This window comes from Falco punctatus (genome assembly GCF_963210335.1).
Source record: "Falco punctatus genome assembly, chromosome: 5".
NCBI lineage: Eukaryota > Metazoa > Chordata > Aves > Falconiformes > Falconidae > Falco > Falco punctatus.
Window position 1 is genome coordinate 44129651 of NC_137584.1, and position 21200 is coordinate 44150850.

A 21200-nucleotide genomic window follows, 5' to 3' on the forward strand; every position below is an offset into this window, starting at 1 on the left:
TAGCTACTGTCCTGATAATCCTGAGGAACAAGCGTTTTGACATCATGGTCTTATTTAGCAGGCTATTAATTGCAATCACTCCAAAGATAAACAAAATTTTTTTGTTATGAATGGCGTTCCAAAGTCTTTTGGAAGGGTTTATTGGCTGTTTGCATTACCAATATGACAAGGCATTTCCTGTTCTCTCAAGTAATGCAGAAGCAACATAAACCTGTAATGCCCCAAGATTCCAGGACATTCAGCTGCAGAATTGAAGGAAGAAGTATCTATGTAGCTTAAAATTTAACCATCTGAAATACTGAACAAAGATGCCATTATGCATGTGCATGCTTTCCCCAGGCATACTAATGATTGTGGATAAATGTGTTATGATCTTAGGTTCAATTTGGGTGACATTCTTTGGTTCGTGATGGTTCTTCAGAAGTTATTTATTGCATCAATGTGCATCTGCAAACTCTTTTACTGTACTATTGACTAATAGCTAAGTTGTAATCTCAAGAAAAACTAGACATTACTGAAGAGTTTGCATTGCCCTTCCTGAGCATAAAATATAGGCTTTACATTTAGTGTCTTTTATTGTCCATTTTTTTTGTACATATTTCCAAGGCCAGTGTTTTTGTTTGTCTCAAAAATAAAGTTAAGCACACCTAGAATTTTCAGTATTAGCATTTTCTGGCCAGGAGGATGAAGATCTTGCTTTCAGCACCTGAGCTTCATTCATTCAAATGTTTCAGTGTGTAAACGCAGTACCACTTTAATCTACATAGTTAATTTGCTAGTACTTTCATATTTTTCCATTTGTTCTGCCTTTAACTTTTGTTTAGTTTCATGCTTTGTGGTGAGACAGTGGGTTCTTATCAAAGTAAATATGATAAACGTATTAAAATAGCATATAAGCCAACTAGTAAGTTGAATTTTTTATTAAGTAGTTTAGATTTTAATTAGGAAATTATGTATTCAAGTTCGTATTCCTAATTAATTCTAATTAAAACAATGAACCCCTGAGAGCTCAGCCTACCCTGATCTGTAGATTTCAAACTTCATGGACTCATGGGCATGAAAACATTAAGTAATGTATCAGTGGCAATATCACACTAAATGCTGTGCTCTCTATTGGTCTTAGTTTTAGGTTTTGTTTCCATGGAACTCAAATCAGTGTCAGAGGATCTTGCAGGCAAACATTCTCCATGAGCCATTGGCTGGAGAAGGTGCAATACAAGTCTAACTTCTATTACAACGAACAACATAATAGAGAAAAGCAGTTTTCAGCAGAACTATATAGCAGAAAAAGTGCTATCAAAAGAAGAAAATAGTAATTGTGCATTGAAACTGGAGAGCATTCTTAAAATACCATGTTAAAGACTCTGTTTTCCATGGATTATTCATTCACTTAAGCAGAATGGTCTTCAGCTTCTTGTGTGCGCTGTCTGTACCACTGCTGAAGAAATGGGATTTCCTGGTTTTCTTATCAACGCACGCTAAGTGTTTTGTAAATGGGTTGACCTAAATCCACAGAAGTACTAATGTGCTCTACCATGCAGAGATTTTTAGTTCTTAGTTAATTACCCAGGTGCCATACAGAAGGCACAAAAGGATTTTACAAAAGCCAAGAAGGAAGAAATGCTGAAGAAAGGAGCAAAGCACAAGCTTTGTTCTTAAAAGTTACTTGAGGATGAAACCCTAGTGTGGAAAGAGGTGCTGCGATCTTCCCATCACACATCTAAGGCCAACTCAGTCGTTTTAGCAGGCAATATTGGGAGAAATAAGCTCAAAAAAAGTTCTGTAATTTCTAAGGAGCTGTACAATTATATGTGGAAACATGGCTTCAGACTCCCTCTTTGAATTAGGCACAGTAAAGAAGGATTTGGAAAGAGATCCTCAGCTTCCTGCCATGGAGGACAACCATAACAAGTGGTTGCTCTGTAACTATACTGTTAATGTTTTTTCACACAGAGGAGCAGAACTAAGATCCCCAAAACGGCATGTTCCTTCTTTTTCTTGTCCCAAGTTTGACAGAGGTATGTGCTGCTTGAAATAGGCTGTTCCAGAAGCTATAGATCATTATTCTCACCTGAGTTGCACATGATGTAAAAGAGTTCAGCTGGCTAATTATATGCTGAGGAGTCAGGTGTTTCCTTTTATCAATTTTAAATGTGCTGTATTTAATGTTAGATGCATTATTTTTCTTCTTTTGTGAGAACAGGTAAATACACTCTTATCTGTACTACTCAGAAGTTTGTACATTTACACTTTTGTTATTCCTCCATGCTCTGAACTGTTGCCTGTCACTGAATTTCCAGTTATTTTCACATTGCTAGGGCACTGAACCAAACACACTATTTGATACAAAGGACTTAAAATTGATTATACTGGATGGCATTATACTCATTGCTTGTATTGGACGTCCTGCTTCTAATGTGACCTGGTGTTTTACTTTCTTCCTTGACCTTACTTGAACAGAGATCTTAATTATCTCTCATGATGACAGACAGCTCCTGATCTTGAAGAGTTTATCATTGACTGAGAACTATATACGCATAGTCATTTGCTGCTGGTTGGAAGGACAGTGCATTGATCAAACAGAAATGTGGTCTGCATATTGGATGTAGATGTTACTTGCACTCAAATCTGTGACTTGTTGAAAGACTGCAAGATGCTGCTGGGACCTGCTGGTGCCTATGGCAGTCTGCACTCTGTTCACTTGGCCTGTTTCCTCCACCTTTTGAAACCAGGTAACCATAACGTTTGGGCTGGCTGACAACAGTCCCACCTGGAGCACAACCCAGAGTCAACTGCCTTGAAAGAATCAGTCAGAGATCACTTCTGTTGGCTGAGATTGGCTCCTGAAAATCACCAGAAAAGGCACTTCTCTTTCCAGGCCCTTGCTATGATTCTAGCTAGGTATTGGTATGTCATATCTCCACCTGTAAAACTGGATATAAAGCCCTCCTCTGTAAACTGTTTTTTTTTGTATAAATTAAAAGTGCTCATTTAAGAGCTTGATATTATAAGGTTTTTGGGAGGCATCTTGTGGAATTAACCTTCAGTTACACTCTCGGGAATGTAAATTTAAAACAAAAAAAAAATGTTTTTTTTCCCCAAGGGTGCCTTCTGAAAGTCTAAATGACCTCCAGTGTGGTAGAACATGGAAGGCTGGCAATTGAATGACCTCCAGGCCATCTGATACCTTCTATTACTACTTTTCAAATATGTAAATTAGTTTTTTTTTCTCCATTCCATATTAAAAACTCTTTGACAGCAGACCTTTGGCTCCATAGAATCAGGAGCAGAGATTTTTTGCTATAGCTGGCTCTTCCTGGCATTGCTCTCATGGGCCACAGAGCCTTGTGCTGCTGTTGAAAGCAGTAGTGTCTATGCTATTATTTCTGAAATCTGTAACTTCACCTGATGTTGCTTCTGCCTTTGAGCTCTTTACTATTGACAGTTTGTGCAATAAAAGCTATTCTTTTTCCTAGAATGCAAAAATAGAAGGTCAAATGAGTCCAAAATTCTAACACTGTGCATGAGCTTGCTATGAGCTTGAAGGTTGGATTTCACATTAACTCTTACAAAAATACATGAAAAGATGTATTCTTGTTTTAGCTTTGCTAAGATTTAGTCACACAAGATAAAACAAATCTATTGTGATCGATATGAAATATTCCATTGCCTTATCACTCTATTTGTATTCAGTTTTTGAATGCATCTTCTATTTTTTCTCTAACACATGACACCAGTCTAGTACTCTATTCTGCTTTTTATATTCAATTTCTGACTTTTTTGTCAGTTCAGATTTTTATATAGGAAGAAGTTATAGCTGGTATAAATGGATCAAAGTAGCAAAAGTCTGAATTATGCTCATGAGAACTGACCCAGACTTTTAAAAAAAAGATACTCAAATATAGCTGGAATTTTAAAATTATAAAAGACCAAAACTCAGACATTGTTTATAAGGCAACAAATGGAATCAGGCTGAAAATTAAGAGAACAAACTAAAAAAAAAAAATAATAAATTTTAAACCCACAATGTTTCTAGGCCACTACTTTCCATCAACTTTTCTTTGAAATAATGTCCAGGAAACACCACTGTGTATAATTTGAGCAAGGGATTTTTGCATGTAGCTTTTTTCTCCCCCTTCTATAACCTGAAAAGCAAACCAGGAAGGGACATCTCATCACCCATTAATACACAGGCAAATAAAAATAAAGTATATGGACTTCTAGCTAGCAAGGCTAAACGTGAGTCTAGGTGACCATTCTCCCTTAGCAAATGTTTCTGCATTTCAAATAGGCTCATTCTTGGCAAGTTACGGAAGTCTATTAGTAGTTTACCTGACACCTACAAGGATATCACCTATGTTTAGAAATGAGACTATTACACTTGAAAGTAGTGATCCAGTTTACAGACTCCTTCAAAAAGAAGATACCTATAAAGAATAATCAGTTGGTATTAATCCTTTCTATCATCACTTCAGTTTTCCATAGTTTGATCTTTCTTCACATAGAAAGCACTCTGTTTTTTGAGGAAGAAATCCTAGTCCAGTACACAAAAGCTAAATGACGACAAAACCTGTTGTCATAGGCTTTGCAAGCAACTATCATTGCAACTTAGATCCTTTACAATTATTTGCTCTGCTCATCATACCTGAACTGCATCCATGGCTTGAGTCTCTCCCCAGGCATGACAGCTCTGAGCATTTAGACTAGTGTACTTTTCTTTTGCAGAGTCCTTTAAGTTTTGGCCCCAGTGTCCAAGGTAAGAATAATGGTAAATTACTGTAAACAACACATACATATATAGATTTTATTCTGTAATTGCTGCTGACTATACTAATAAGAGAAGACTGTATTGACGTAGCTGCTTATGAGATTATTTGATCATGACTCATTCTGTTCATTCCTCTTCTGAAGAGTGGCACTAGGTATGAAGAAAAAGAGCAAATAATTTTGCCACAAAATTACTGATACTTGGTCAAACATTCTGATATCCTTTCCAGATTCTTATGAGCTTGAGTGTTGCTATGGCTTTTGTTATGGGTTTCTAAGATACTCAGATGCTACTTATAAAAAAAAGTTTGAGTGATTAGAGCTTAAAAAAACTTTCTGCCATAAATAAGGTGTTTAAAAGCACCTTTTGTCTTTGAGTTTTGAAGAGATTAGGGAAAAAATTAAGTAGCTTCCCCACAGGGCACGATTGAAGTTGAGCCATCTGTTTGTTTCTCTGCCTTCTTTTTTCCTAATATGAAAAGGCCTTTCCTTGGGCCAGAAGTTCTTTCTTCTGACTGCTCAAACAATCTAAGGGAAGGGACACATTTTTCTTTACTGCTTTCTGCTAAATGGAAAGAGACCAAAATTCTCATTTCCCTGTGATCCAACATTGGTATCTATTGAGCAATATGAGGTGTGAGATTCCTATCTCTTCCTTCACATTGCTTTTGCTTCTGTATGTATAGAGGAGTTCAGAGCATCCAGAGGAGTCAAAGGAGGAAAGAAGGATAAAAGTTTCATCTCTGAGCCTCATTCATTGACGTGAATACTAGTTATCTAAATATCATGTCCTGTTACTGAATCATTTCCATTAATTATTGGCCGTCCCAAGAACTGTAGTCAGTGTGACATCAGATATATGTTAATACTGTATTTCTGGGGTTTGGATGAAAATCAGCTTTACAGTGTAATGGTTGCAGACATTTCATGGAACGAATAGGTTGTATTTGGTAAAAAATAAAAGGTTGACAATGCTTTTCTGGCAATAAGGTGAAAATGATGAGCATCAAATGGATTTTGTCTGTTGTTGGGGTATTGTTATGATTAAACCTACAATTTATTTTTTCATCTTTAAAACATACTAGGGGTAATGTTTGTGACCATTTAAACAATGTACAGGGAGCACTAAGATGGGATGAAGTGATGGCCTGTTGGCAGTTATTTAGCAGCAAATGCCCTGCTGTGGAGATAAACAAATTCTTAACTGAGTGAATCAAATGAAGACCAAACTCACAATCATTGCATCTACAGAAAAGCTAGTCTAGAAATACCTAATCCTACCCTATCACTTAAATGTATCATACTGCAAATAAAATGACTGTTTTGTTTAAACAGTTTGTGTTACAGATATCAATGCTGTCTTTCGATTCTCCAAAGTGTGCTTTAAGCAAATGCATATTTTACTCCCTAGTTAAAGTTAGCTAAGAACAGATGCATGGACATGAACTGTAGCTCAGCTGCTGAGTAGCAATTCACTAAATCAATAAAAACTTAGCTTTCAGTTTTACGTCTCAGTCCTCAGGCAAAGATCCCAATACTGTATCCCAAGTCCATCAAAACATCTATTTTGATTTCTTAGGATGATAATATAAAGTAGATCTTAAACTTTGAAATGTAAAATAGGTTTATTAGAAATAACCAAATGAAACCTTATGAAAGTAGAAAAAAAGATTTAGGTGCAAAAAATATCTTTGCAACCTATGTCATAAAGAATAACAAGGATCACAAAAAGAATAAAAAAAAGATTGGATATATCCATATGCAAATAACTACCCAGAAACCCTGAAGAAGTCATTGATGTGGTGCAATCCCTGGGGATTTTTTTCCCTAACTTCCAAAGTACAGTCATGAAGACAGGAAAAGCTGAAGCACTTTTATCTTGTCAAGGCTCCAATCAGATTTCTGCATAAAGCTCCAGAGTCGTTCTCTTGGGAAAACTCCTTCAGTTTTGCTGGGTACCCTCTGTGAGGAATGGTCAAAGATAGTTTACTGGTAGATTTAACTGCTTCAAGATGAAAATATTTGCTCCCTAGACTCCATCGACCACGTTGACAATATCGTGCTTACAGAGTGGATGAGCGACTAAAGTGTCTATGTCTACAGACCAAAAGACTATGTTTAACTTAAGAAAGCACACTTCAGTGCCTTGAGGGCCTGTTTCCCATCTCCCTATAAAATCTGAAGTCTCTGAAAAACTTAGGGTGCAATCTGTCTGCAATTTTTTTTTCCTGTTGTGTTTGTCTATGCTGCCATTCCCTATTTCCCTGTTGGCTCTGTATCAATTATACCAGTATTTTTGGACAAGCTGCTTAGAGAATCAGAGGTGAATTAGTGCCAACTTCATGTTTCCCTCATTTGGCAATTTATTCTTCCTTTTTTTTCCTTTAGGGTTTAGCACAGGATTAAAAAGAAGTCTGCCAGTAGGTTGGTGTTCAAAGTACAATTGCACGATGAAGCCATCCAGTTTAAGCATAAAATACCAGTAATGGTTTGCATTGTCCTTGTGACTGTTAGTTTCAAAGGATTCTCAATGAATTATATTATTCAATACCTCTAATAAAGGAACTTCTTAATAGCCTTATTCAAATATAGTATTTTAATATATTCAGCTTTTTTCACTTATTCATTTATATTTGGAGTCCCATTAAATTGCAGTTATTGATGAATTTTTCCAAAATATTATTGAATCATCTTTTTTGAGAAGCAGGAGCACTGGGCTTCCCTCACTTAGTTTGGACATTTCAGTCGTACTGTTTCCATGTCTTCCACCTTGTTAGTGTTGAGGGTATTCTATTATGTCAAAGTATATTGGAAAGTTATTTTCTGTTGTAGTGTGATAGTAAGCTAGGGAAGTCTTTCCATATCTCATCATTGGTTTTTATCCTCTTTTTTTATTCCATTATTTTCCCAAAGCAGTCAGAAATCTTACAGCAATCATTGCAATTATTATTTAACTTTCTTTGGGAACAGCTTCAGAACATCTTTATAATTATTTTTATTAATATTACTATTATTATTATCATCATTATTATTGTTATTACTGTGTGAAACTTCCATGCTTCTCTATAAATATTTAAAAAGCAAATGCAGACTTAGAGGGATGAAAAAGATACACAGAATTATACGTAGTCCTTGAATATTTAAAATTGCTACATAAATCATTTATATTTCATCTGAAATAAGAGAAAAGTAGAAAAAGTAAAAATTTTAACTGCTCATTTTTTGCTCATAGGTACATGTAAGAAGCTACCAGGAGTTGTACTTAAATCAATGTTGAAAGGGGCAAATTTTCAAAATATCACAACTGTTGAAGCTGTTGGTACAACTAGCATTCTGGTTTTTGTTCTTCATGCATGCAGTTGATTCAGATAGAGTAGAATCTTTGAAATAACCAGAACTGATATAGACATTCCTAGTAATTCAAAGAAACTGATAAACACTTTAGGATTTTCTACTGCTTGTTAAGTATGATTGAATGTAGAATGAAGTATCACTGATTTAAGAAAATGCTGGGAAAAAAATGATCTGATTAATGAAAGATCAAACATAATGGAGAGGGGCTGGAGGCCATTTACAGATGACTGAGATGACAAAGATGGAAAAGCAAAGTACCACTCCAGAGAATACATCTTCCTTCCAGCTAGAGTGGTAGAAGCTATGGTTTTTATTTGCACAGCAGAAGGCACAGATGGTACTGAATTTTCACAGCTGTCTTCCAACAAGAGTTACTGGTAGTGTGGATGAATATACTTATTGTCTAAACAGTGAGAAATCTTTATTTTTACCCAAGTCTTTGTCCTTATTATTGTTAACAACAAGTGTTACGGAATCACAGAACAATGTTGTTTGAAAGATGCCTCTGGAAACCATCTAGTCCTACGCTCTGCTCAAAGCAGGGCCAGCTTATATCAGGTTGCTTAGGTCCTTGTCCATTACAATTTAAAGTATCTCCAAACACTGTAGTTCCACACATCCTCCTTCTTACCATTTTTTGAGATGAATGTGGTGTTTGCCTTTTCGCAGTCATCAGAAACTGCCTGATTAGCCATGGTCTTTTAAGTATGATTGACAGGAGCCTTGAAGTGACTCCAGTCAGCTCCCTCTGTACCTTTGCTCACATCTCAACTAGACTCATGGAGCTGTGTGTGTCTAGCTGGCTTAAGTGCCTCCTAGCTGCCTTCCTGTAGTGCAGACGATGCTTCATTTCCACAGACTCTTGTTAGTAGCCTCATGGACTGGGAGGCTTGAGAGCCAAATTTGCCAATAAATTCTAAGACACAAAAAGGCATTGAGTACCTTGGCCTTTCCTATGTCCTTTGTGGCTAGGTTCCCTGCCCCGTTAAGCAGCAGACATGCATTTTCCTTACCTAGTTCTCTTTTTCCTGCCAGTGTACTTAGAGAACCTTTTTTCCTTGTACCTAATATCCTTTATTATTTTGACTCCAGCTGAGCTTTTGCTTGTGTAATTTCATTGCTCTACACTTGAGCAATGTCTCTGTTCCCCCAAGTGACTTGCCCCTCTGCTCCCACCTTTTGGGAGATAGGGCTTAGCAGTATTTTCAAGTGTCACTTGCTACACACCATTTTCCCCTAGCCAGACTACTCATTTATGTAGTCTGTGTTTGTCTTTAGAATGCAGTCATAGTTTGTGTTGCACCTGTATAGGAACAATGAATGGATATTGTATACAGCAACTGAAAAAGAATGTGTGTGAATTATGACACTGACCATTTTATCTGAAATGTCAAATGCTTTTTGCAATCTGAGTGATGCTGTAAATCATAATCAGGGCTCACTTTTTTTCCGTGCAGTCACCAAAATCTCAAGAGAAAGCTATAATTCTAGTATCTAAAATGTGAGTATGGCTTTATATGATATCACTGATGTATATTGGTATAAATATCAACATGATATCATATGCAATATATGGCCAGAAGTTAAAAAACCCTGTTCTTTAATATAAAAAAACCTGGAAGCTTTCCCTTTTAAATCTCTTGAAGACATCAGTTTCTAAAGAAATTAAGCTTTAATTTTTAAAATAATTATGTACTGGCATCAGTTTGTAAAAATAGGTCTCCAGCTATAGCCCAAGATACTGGTATCTTCCTGATCTCCTGGACATGTTTGTAATAATCCTGCTATTTCTCATTAAAAAAAAAAAAAAACCAACAAAAAAAAACGCACAACAAACCATGGTGTTGTATAAGGAAAGGAAAGAGAAAATTACAGTATCTTTAGCTTTTTATAGCTGATATACATAATGTAATAGAAGTATCTTGTAAGTACATGTAAGTGTATTGTTAAGGCTGCAGTAGTAAAAAAGTCTGTCTCTACTGTTCTTCTGCTGTAGGACACTGCTGAGTGTGAATCAGAGGGAATTCTGACCCTAGGCCTTTTTATGGACTAGTTGAAGTCTGTGTCTTTGCTTGGCAATAAGATTTATTTAAACCCTTTTGCTCAGTTTCTGTTGCCGTGTTGCTTCTCAGATCCCTTCAGCTTCTTCCCTTTGTTCTTTTGAGTGAACATCATCTACAGTTTATTGCTAGTGGGTTTGGGAGAATATCATTAAGATGTGACCTGCACATACTTCATCTGCTTCCAGGTCTGGTAGTTAAGGAGGAAGGAGCTGCTGTATTCTCATTGTAGCTAATTCGGTTTTCCAGCCCTTTCTATGCACTGGGAAAATGATGTACACAGATACTGCTAGTGATAGTTGGTAACTATGAACATGTTGTGGTTTAGTCCTGTGAAAATCCCTGCAGCCTCAGCAACTTCTTACCAGAGCTGTGAATCCCAAGAGGGTTGGGAGAGTGCTGGTAGCACAAGAGGTCCTGAGAATGAAACTACCTGGAGACAGAACTGGCTGGTCTAACAGCTCACAGATGCCTAGAAGTGGGAGTCATTTGCCCAAATATATCTTTTATCCATGGCAAGCTCCTTTTAGTTGGTTAAAGAAAATAAGTCGGGGAAAAGGGAAGGGGGGGGGGGGGGGTGAGGGGGAGAAAAAAAAAAAGAGGAAAGCCTTCAGATGGGTGAGTTACTGGCACAGGAGAGGAAGGAGAATCATGTGGCTTAAAGCAGGGGAAAATGAAGAGGGAGGAAATTGTCCTTAGATTCTGCTTTTGTTCTTCAGCTGTCCCATTTATTTCAGCAGGACTCCTAATATAAATGCATTTAAATATTTTATTGGTTTATGCCTAATAACACCATCCGGCACTTCTATAGGCATGCTTATTTTAGTGACAAAATGTTATTGTAGTTACTAACACTAAAATTTTTATTATAGTACATGAAAAAAGGAACATGTTATGAGATAAAAAAATCTTCCTACTACCTACCCTTGCCTACTGTACTACTCATTTTTATTCATGCCTCTGTTTCCCAGGGCAGCTATGTCTTCCCATGTAGGTGCTTCCAACAAAAAGTGGAGATTTCCTATTTGGCCAGAATGGAATGAAGCAGATATCAATGCAGAAAAATGGGATACTGGAAAGGTTGGAAAAGAGAAAGAAAAAACTGGAAAAAGTCCAATTTCAGTAAGTTGTGTGACACACATATATTATTTCCACTTTGTTTTTCGTACCTGTATTTAATAGAGTATTTGTCACAACTTCAGAATACTTTGTTATTGATAAATACATTAAATATATTTTAAACTTACTGAAACAGTTCCCTACTAAACTACAACAACAAAGTTGTTTTGTATTGTACCTTGTTTATTTGTTGCTTTTTAAATGAACTGGTAACATATTTGTATGCATTAATGCGTGCACATTAATGGTTAAAAAAAATGCAACCCCAATATCTGTTTCATAACATAATTAAAACTGGGTATGTGGAAACAGCTGAACTGTTGCGGTATGTTAGACCAATCCATTCTCTGGGCACTGCACTTCCTGTGGACTCAAAAGGGTAAATGCACCCACTTTTATTATGGGAAAAACAGATGCTGAAGTCTTTTGCACACCTTGGTTTCTAGACATGTGAAGCACTGTCTACAGTTCTAGCGTGCAAAGACAGATTTGATGGCATGGGATATCCTCAGTTTGCAGAATGTAATTACATACCAGATGCAGAAAAATTCCTTGGTCTTTCCAACTCCAGGATGACTTCTGAGTCTTATGTGAATTTTTGCTCCTCCAAACTGGTTATCATTACAGAATGTGTGTGTGTTTTATGCAGGATTATAGTAGATTTCTTAAACTTAGCATTTTCAAGTGATATTTAAAATCCATTTAATACCATGCTTAATCATCTATTTTATGTGCAAATTATGCATTGTTCATATATTTGTTCTGTATATGTGTGCTAAGTATATGTTAGCATATGTGTTCGTAGATTTTTTACATTTTCTTTATTGCAAGCTTAAATATCTTGTACTCCTCTGGGGCCAAAGTACTCTTTTTGAGAGAAGGTATAGGTTCTATACTGAATGCTGCCATTAACTTGACAGGTAAATAATTTTCCTTTGTGTCTTTCTTTTGTTCCATTACCACATTTGGTGTCCTTGGGCTGTACTCTAAACATTTATCTAGCACTGATCTGTTAGGTCTGCCAGACAGTATTATAATACATAAAATTTTAAAATACTTGTAACTGAAAATCTTTCTTCTTTTTTAGCTTGAGGCAGTCTGAGGTGTTTACTAGACTATTCAGTTCTTCAGCCACAGATTATATGAAACTTTGCTTTTTCAACATGTTTAAAGGTGTTGTTAAATATGTTGGTCACAGCAGATGAATTTACAGATCTAAAGAATTTTCTAAAGTAGCCTCCTTTGATCCAAGCAGCTAGCCAGAAGTGAACACCGTATAGGGTATTTCAGTTAGAAACAGAATTAGTGATGGCATCCATTACCTTTGAGTACACTTAGAACTCAACTTGTATACAATCCTATTTTCTTGTATGGGAAAGGAATAAATCAGAAGTGATCTCTTTCCTTGTAGGAGTAAAGCTCTTTTACCAAGCACCTCTACACAACAGCCTGTCTTAGAGCAGCGCAGTGTGCTGCTGAGATTGGGCATTTGACCTTGTGTATTTCTCTTGTGACTTTTTCTTGCTTGTCTTTCCTGTAGAACTTATGGTTGAGGCTCCTGTCCTTAGAGCATGAACTCCTGAGACCTGGCAGTTGTCTCGTATAGCCACCCAAAATTAAAGTTCAGTTAAACCTGATTTTGTCAGCCAACTTTAGCTGAACCTACAAAATCCTTCTTCAAAGTATTTTTTGCACTTGTAAGCTAAAAAAAAAAAAAAAAAAAAAAAAAGTGTATCTCCCAGCTTTGGTTTTTTTAAGTGTTTCTTTGTGTAGTGTTCCACCATTCTCACCTGCCTCCTTTTTCTGGTTTATCTAGCATTTCAATGCTAAACTTCACTGTTACACTACATAGTGAGGGTTGGATGTCTCTGAAAGTAGAATATAAACACTGTTAATACAGTTCTGTATGGTCCAGGCTTACAAGATTTCCTTTTAAGATTTCAGGAAAAGTAAGTATTCCTAAAAGGTTCTTTTATTCTCCGCAACTTCTCTTTTTTCCTTCAGGAACTTGAAATTTTTGCAGATTGATACTGTAGAGGAATTAAGCTGGGTTAATTACCATTGATAATATACAACTGTGGGCTGGCTTCAGGGGCGGTGGGTTGGCCGATGTGGATAAGGTGCAGCTGTGGCTGGTTCTGTTAAGTGGTTGAGAGGCAATGAAGAGGGAGCAGCCGAGGAAGGAGGAGAGAGTGTGCCCTGGATGAGGTGAGGAAAAGGCAGCAGAGGGACAGGCACGAGGAGTATGCTGGTATATGAGATGGTAAAAGACCTTGTTGCAGCATGATAGTTTGGAGAGTGCTGCAACAGATATGTGGAAGGAACGTGCACAATGAAATAAATAAGAAAAAAATTGCAGGGAATAGACCATTTTGGAGTCTGGTTTCTGTTTGGGTTTTATGCTTATTTTGCCTTCCTTTAATCAGTAAATACTCAAGTCCCATAGTTTTTCCTTCCCAGAAACACTTTCCCTTGTCTGGTCTGTGGAAGATAAACAGAGTACAACGTGGGCAGTGAAACACACAGAGATTATAATATGTCTAAAAGCTATTTAAAGTTCCAGGCACAAATAAAAGGCATTAACTATGTTACTCATTAGTTTGTCAGTCAGCACGAGCAGTATCAGAGGCATCTCTTCATCCTACATGGTGCTATTAAGTAAACAGATATCATATATCCTGGCGCCTTTTGTTCACATGGAGGATAAATATCACTTGGGAAGTGAAAGTTTGAAAATTGTAGGATGCTCTCTATTAAAGAGGGCTAATTTATGATGCTGTACAATTATAGCTCTGTTTGGTTTCTATGGCAGTTTTAAATGCATGGAACCCGCTTTGTTTGTGTCTAAATATCACTTTAAATACTTTCAGTATTCAATTTAAAAAGCTTCAGAAATTAGTGAGTTAGAGAAAGTACCTAGAAACAACTTGGTAGAAGAGTGCCTGACTTAAAAGCTTGAACAGTTTTTTGGGAGGTTTTTTTGAAAGGTGGAAAAGAAAAAAAACCATCTCATATAGACCTGTTTAGACAGTGCAGGCCACATAGACTTCTCAGAACAATATAAGCAGCTTTCATGCTGAATCTTGATCTGGGGTTTTGCACTCTTAGTCCAGTTATAGATACTATTAGTTCCTTTTTATGCTGGTTTTCCTCTTCAGTGATTTATCGTGTGAACAATATATTAAATCTTGTGGAAGATACAATACTGTACTTAATAAAAAATGTTTTGTTTTTGGTCATGCCTGTTTTACATAGCATGTTTTTGAGGATCCTGAAGGGAAAATAATATTACCAGCATCCTTGAAAGTGCATTCATGGAAACGCCCACATGAATTTTTAATAAATAAGGTAAGAAACAAGCAAGGTCATAATGAAAAAAACGTTATTTGCCTAGCTATGTCACAAGTAGAGGAAAATCAGCAGAGAAAGTTAGTTCAACAGGTAAAACCCACTTGACCATGCATATTCATCCTGTCCAGGAGACTGTTCTACACCGAGGAGTCCCTGATCCATGTAACAGTTAACCTATGCAGCACACACAACTTGGCCTTGAGGTCTTTGTGGTGCTGAGCTGGGCATAATCCCTGGTCGCTGGATAAACTCGGGCAGCTCATCATTAGGGAGGTGCCTGCAGGCAGCTCCCACTTGTTACCGCAGTTATACCACCTGCATCTCCTTGCCTTTGTCTAAATGCAGCAGCAAGTTCTTATGTGAGCATCCCTTCTGATGTACAGTAGAAATGACGAACAGAGTTGTTTTCTTGTAAGAATATCCTCTAATAGTTCAAATCCTATCACAGCACAATAACAAAATGGGGTAACCCTCTCTACAGATGGGATCTGCACAGAACACTGAGCATGGATCAGAGGCCTGTTTGATGCTGCACAGCTTGGGTTTCCCAGTGGCTAAAAAGACACAAGGTTATCTGTACTCATCCCTAGCATTTTAAATGATACTCTATGGAGTCTGAGTGTCTTTCTTACTGGGAACTGCCATGGACCAGCACCTCCTGGTGCAAAGCGTCATGGTAGTGTATCTTCCCAAGTCTGCTCTGCTTTTTAGCTCTGCATTCATTTGGAAGACACCTGGACAGAGAGATGCCTTTCTGTTCTTCTTTGTTTTCTAGTTTTCTCATTTAAAAATCAGTGTCGTGGCTAAACAAGTTTTATTTGTTCCAACTATAGCTTCCCTTGAGCAGGTATCTGAAGTAAATATCTGTCCTGAAACCATGAATTAGCTTTACCAGAAATATAGCACTTTTTCTCACTTCAACTGTTGTATTTCTCCAGTCTGCATACACAACGTGTCCACATTTTTGACAGTACTTGTCTGGAAGGTAACCATAACATTTTAAAACCATGCAAAGCTCTTGTTCAGTTTATTTTTAAAATTCATTGCAAAGAAAAAAAAACAACCAACAGCCTACCATTTCAAAGGTTGGTGTTCTCCAGTGCTGTTGCTAGTCTAAGTGTTAAAGAATTTTTGCTTCAGATGAAATGCTGAAATTTTAAAACACTTTGACCACCCTTCCAACTTCTTTAGACTTGTCAGTTTTCCTTTTGTCAGCTTGTCAGTTCCATTTTTTATTAACTAGATACTAAGCAGGTCCAAATTTAATTTTTAATGGAGGAAGGAGAGGGGGAGGTCAGGGGGAGTAATTGACAAGACCAAAAGATGGGATGAGAAACGCTGCCAAAATGCATAAACTGAATAGAGGTATCTGAAGGATGAGGGCAAGAGTGCTGGCAGCCCAGAAAGCCATGGAAACATGTATCTGTATTAAAAAGACCTTTCAAAATCTATCTTCAGAGCACCATGAAGAAAGCATTTGTATTCTTGTAGACCTGATTGAAACTTTGATGCTTGTTTTGGTCCAATGTATTTTGAATCAAGAAGCTATGATTAGTAGAAATTTTGTACGTTGTTAAAAATTAATGTAAATCACAAGTGATGAAAGGCTGTTAAGATGATACATGTTACTACCTAATCTGTTAGTAACTATAAAAGAAAGTGTCAACGAGCCTACTTAGTGTGCTAAGGAAAGAATCAAGCCATGATTCTTTGCTCACCGCAATAAATATCTCCCCCCTGTACCCGGCACCGGTGAGGCCGCACCTGGAACCCTGTGTTCAGGTTGGGGCCCTCACTGCAAGGCAGACACTGAGGTGCTGGAGCGTGTCCAGAGACGGGCAACGGAGCTGGGGAAGGGTCTGGAGCACAAGTCTGATGGGGAGCGGCTGAGGGAGCTGGGGGTGTTTAGCCTGGAGAAGAGGAGGCTCAGGGGGACCTTGTCACCCTCTACAACGACTTGAAAGGAGGTTGCAGTGAGGTGGGGGTCAGTCTCTTCTCCAAGTAACAGGCGATAGGACAAGAGGAAATGGCCTCAAGTAGCGCCAGGGGAGGTTTAGATTGGATATTGGGAAAAATTTCTTCACTGAAATGAAGCACTGAAATGGCCACGCACTGGAACAGGCTGCCCAGGGAAGTGTTTGGGTCACCATCCCTGGAGACATTTAAAAGACGTGTAGATGTGGCACACAGGGACATGGTTTAGTGGTGGACTGGTCAGGGCTAGGTTAGCGGTTGGACTCAATGATCATAAAGGTCTTTTCCAGCCTAAATGATTCTATGATTCAATGATCACCAATACGTGCTGAGAGACACATGTATATTTAGTTCAATAAATTACAGTCCTAGTATGTTATTTCTACACTGCTTCCAAAAATAAAATGGACTGTATAAACAAGCAATAGTCATCAAAATTCGGTAATACAGTCAAAGGCTTGATAAAGTTAGTGTTCGTACTGACAATACCAGTATCTAACTGACCATGAGGAAACAAATCCTGTTGAATCTTGGTGGGGGGCCAAGGAAGTCTTAAAGTATGAGAGTGTTATGATCATGATTTAAATGCAGAACTGCAAATATCATGAATAAATTGTGGGAATCTGAATTTACTTATGTCATTATTTAATTTTATACTCCACATCTGGTAACAATAATGATTTTTTTTTTTAAATTCTGAACATCTACTTTTTAAGACATTTTTATTAAGAGATACCAAAGCAGCTACGAGATTTGCAAACTGATGGCCTTTAGTTTGCATATAACAAATGTTTGCCAGATGTCTAAAATTTGTATGTCACTGCTCTTAAACATTAGTGTTCATTTAATTTTTTCCAGATAATTCAGCTATGGACTTAATAATGTACTTTCTCCTAGATTCCTGTGGTTATCAAAAATGAAACCTCATTTGACCTTGTTTCAGCAAATGAGCATATATTTTGTAGTGAGGTAGGTAGAAATACATTAATGTCCCTTTTTAAAAATGTTCTCTTTAATTCTTTTTAACTCTTTCCACCATTTTTTATTTCACTCCAAATTTCTACCATGAAGAAATAAGTTGTCACAAATTTCCTATACGAGTGATGGGAGTAAAATGACAAGAAGTCATCTAGAATTGTATAATTAGAGTTTACCTTTTTTACAATTTGAGAAAGTAAACCAATGATGTTAAGAGATTTTTCCAAACTTTTTTTTTTTTAAATATACAGTATATAAACTACAAAGTTTATTATGGGATAATATTCTCTAAAGATAAGAACAAATAAAAGCTTTATTAGAAAGGGTTTATATTTTTCATTCAAGCTTTTCTGAAGTCATTTTCTTAGTGTGCCTGCATGTGTGTGCAAATGTCTGTCACCCAGCCGGTCTTTTCCTTCTCTCCAGAGCTGAATGTTTACTGAATTTCTATAGATCAGGGAAAAATACAAAGCAGGTAGAATCAAGGCATCTGAGTGCCTTACTGAATATGATATTACATCATAATTTCAATTTCATTCAGTGCTTCAATGCAAATTCAAAATTCAGACTAGAGAAATTGTATGGAAGCCATCAGAAAACAGATGATGTCAATTTCACTGTCTACAGAACCACTAAATAATTTGGGGCAAGTTTCTTTTAGTAAAAGTTTATTCTCATTATTGCTCATATAAATCACTGTAACAATCTGGAAATACTTGTGAAATTATGGCACACATCAGAAATCTGCATGTTAGAAAAATACATGCAATAAAGCATGATTAGTTAAAGCTGCTGTTTTAAATTCTTTAAATTATTAAATGCTTTTAATGATTTAGGATTGTTTTTTGCTGAGTACAAATGACAAGTATTAAAGCTAATATTCACAGTGAGCAGATATCTAGTAATAAGCAATTAAACAAGTGACAGTTCACAAATCCTGTAACATAATTTAGTTTGGAATCATATGCCCTTATTTTTCTTTGCTAAATGATGAACAGTATAATTTATAGTATGCTTTTACTTCGTTTTGTGTTATTGTAGATATTATGATGATTTTAAGAAAAATTGTACCAGTGAAATTAATTTTTGCATGAAACCATAGCTATAATTTTATGTCCCTTCATTTAAAACAGGATCCCTTTTATTCATTACCATCATAATAAAACTAGATTTAATTTTTCTAGAAGATGTAAGTCAAAAACCTTTTTGTTTTCTGTTTTCTTCTGTTTTCAGCTCATGAGATGGATTGTAAGTGAAATCTATGCAGTCTGGAGGATATGTAATGAAAAGGCCTCAACTAATGGAACACGCACAGTGTTTTGGAAACCATGGGAACACATTTATGCCTTATGCAAAGCTACCAAAGGCCACATGCCGCTGTACAATAGCTATGGAAAATACGTAGTGAAACTTTATTGGATGGTGAGTACTCCAACAATATATAAACATTATGCAGCTAGCATGGCAAATTTTAATGGTCAGGGTAAGTATTTATTATTACTGAAAAGATAGGGATTTATAGGAATAGAAGTGTTGACAAATTGTTGATGAATGTTAATAAAAAGGTCTTTTACAGTTCATGTGACTTTTGTACAACTTAGAGCTTGATAAAGCAGAGTTGTTACTTGAAAAAGCAATATTATTTTTTCATAGGTTATGTAGAATTTTGCTGATTGTTAGGAGATTTTTTTTTTTTCCTCTGGGCACTATAGCGATATACTACATTTGAGTTCATTTGTTTATTTCATTGTAGAAAGAGGATCCAATAATGGCATGTTGTATATGTTCAAACTTTACTGAAATAACTTTCCTTATACTTGTGACTTTTTTTTTTTTTGGTGTCAAACAGTAGTTTTCAATGTCATTCCTTAGCCCAAACACAACTTCAGTGCATTTGACAGAAAATAATTGGTTCATTCTGTATCATATAGTGAGTGGTTAGAATAATGTTGATGTAAGACGTGATTAATTTTCACCATTTGTAGTTTCTTTGACCTGCATGTGGTCCTTTACATCCTGTTTTTACAGGGTTTTTAAAAGGGTTGATTTCTAAACCGTGTGCTCTCTTATAGTCCAATGGTTTGTGATTTGGTTTTGGTTTTCTTTTTTTTTTAAACTCTGTGTTTCAAAATGTTATGACAATACTAAGCATCAATGGAAATTCCTTTTACCACTTGAATTCTCAGTGTTTGTTGGCTTTAACTAAATAGGAAGGTATGTTTCATTTCATTTTTGCTAGAGAGGAAGAGATGAGTACTGATTGTGAAGTTTGCCCTGCACTATAAACTGTATAAATTAAATTTTCACTCAATAACTTTTACCCCATTTTTATTTCAGTCTTAATTTCATCTTGTCATTTTTTTGTGTGTGCCTGCATTAATGGTTTTGAAATAATATTCAAAATATTTCTGTTCCTGTGTAGTGAATGACAGAATACAGAGTTTTGATGGTAGTGTTCAGTAGAGCCAGACAGCTGGCCCACACCTCTGGTCTATTAGAGTTAAGAATGATTTTTATTGTTTAAGTAACTTAGTTGGATGACTTTACAGAGATATTTGTATGCAGTTTTATTTAAAGGTGATCAAAGACTTCCAGTGTGAGGACCATTTACTGAGGATGTACTGGTAAAACAAAAACATCCCATGGAGCTTCTAAAGATAACAGACCGTAACTTCCTAATGCATTTTACAGTCAACAGGGTACACTTAATTCAGTATTGAACCTCATACTAATAAACAAATAAATAATCTTTGACCTGAAAGTTAGAAGTTGTCAATGTTGTTAGGGTTATTCTGGTTACATTGGTTTTATGCAAGCAGAATATATCACAAAACACAAAGACATATAATTGAACCTATTAAACTTTCAGTTGCCCAAATTTGAAAATATTTTTGACGCAGTCAGTTGGAAACATAAAGTTGGAAGTGTTAGTGAAAACTCAAAAGGCACTCCATTGGGCTTCTAAAAAAATACCATTCGTGGAAACAGAAAAAGTTACACTTTAAAAAAGGAAACAAAACCTAGAAAAGAATGTGTAAAAGCTTTTTTTTTAAAAAGCCAAAATCAATGCTATGAATACAAGTGAACAGCTAAGACAATGCAGACAGGTAATTAAGCAGTCCAGAAATTTAAGCTGCTAATAGTACTGATACGCAATATTTTAAAACAAGCTATCACAAGTTATTGATAATAAGAACATAAATGACAAAGTTAAAAAAGAAAACCACCAACAAGCTGTTGTTTGATGAATATGTTGCCTGAGCACTGGAAGGCTGAAAGAGATATATCTGTTCCTTGGCACACTGTGAATTGAACAAACATAACCACATCTAACACAGCAGGCTAAGAGGCTTCAGCTGCTCAAATTAAATATTTTTGTATCAGTAGATCCAGGTAAGCTACGGACATTACTCAGAGTGCCTGCTGGAGATTCCTTCTTTAGGCATCACCACTCCACCTGTCTCTAGCAGCAGAATGTAAGTAGATGAATTAAGTGGTGAAGTGGTCTGGTACTGTCACTGGGAATAGGTGTGGGTTTTTTTCCAAGGATAATTAAGCTCCTCACTCAGTATGAGAGTCAACTATCTGAATTAGTCA

General features: G+C 36.4%; 1 protein-coding gene across 1 annotated transcript in view; it reads left to right on the top strand.

The window, feature by feature from the left end:
• Positions 1-1958: 1958 nt before the first annotated feature.
• Positions 1959-21200, top strand: part of ADGB (androglobin) — a 112693-nt gene continuing 93451 nt past the window's right edge. The window contains exons 1-4 of the mRNA XM_080388226.1: positions 1959-11303; positions 14556-14648; positions 17523-17594; positions 18837-19025. Coding sequence (XP_080244352.1) covers positions 11136-11303; positions 14556-14648; positions 17523-17594; positions 18837-19025 — 522 coding nt within the window. The 5' untranslated portion in view covers positions 1959-11135. The remainder of the gene's footprint in view (positions 11304-14555; positions 14649-17522; positions 17595-18836; positions 19026-21200) is intronic.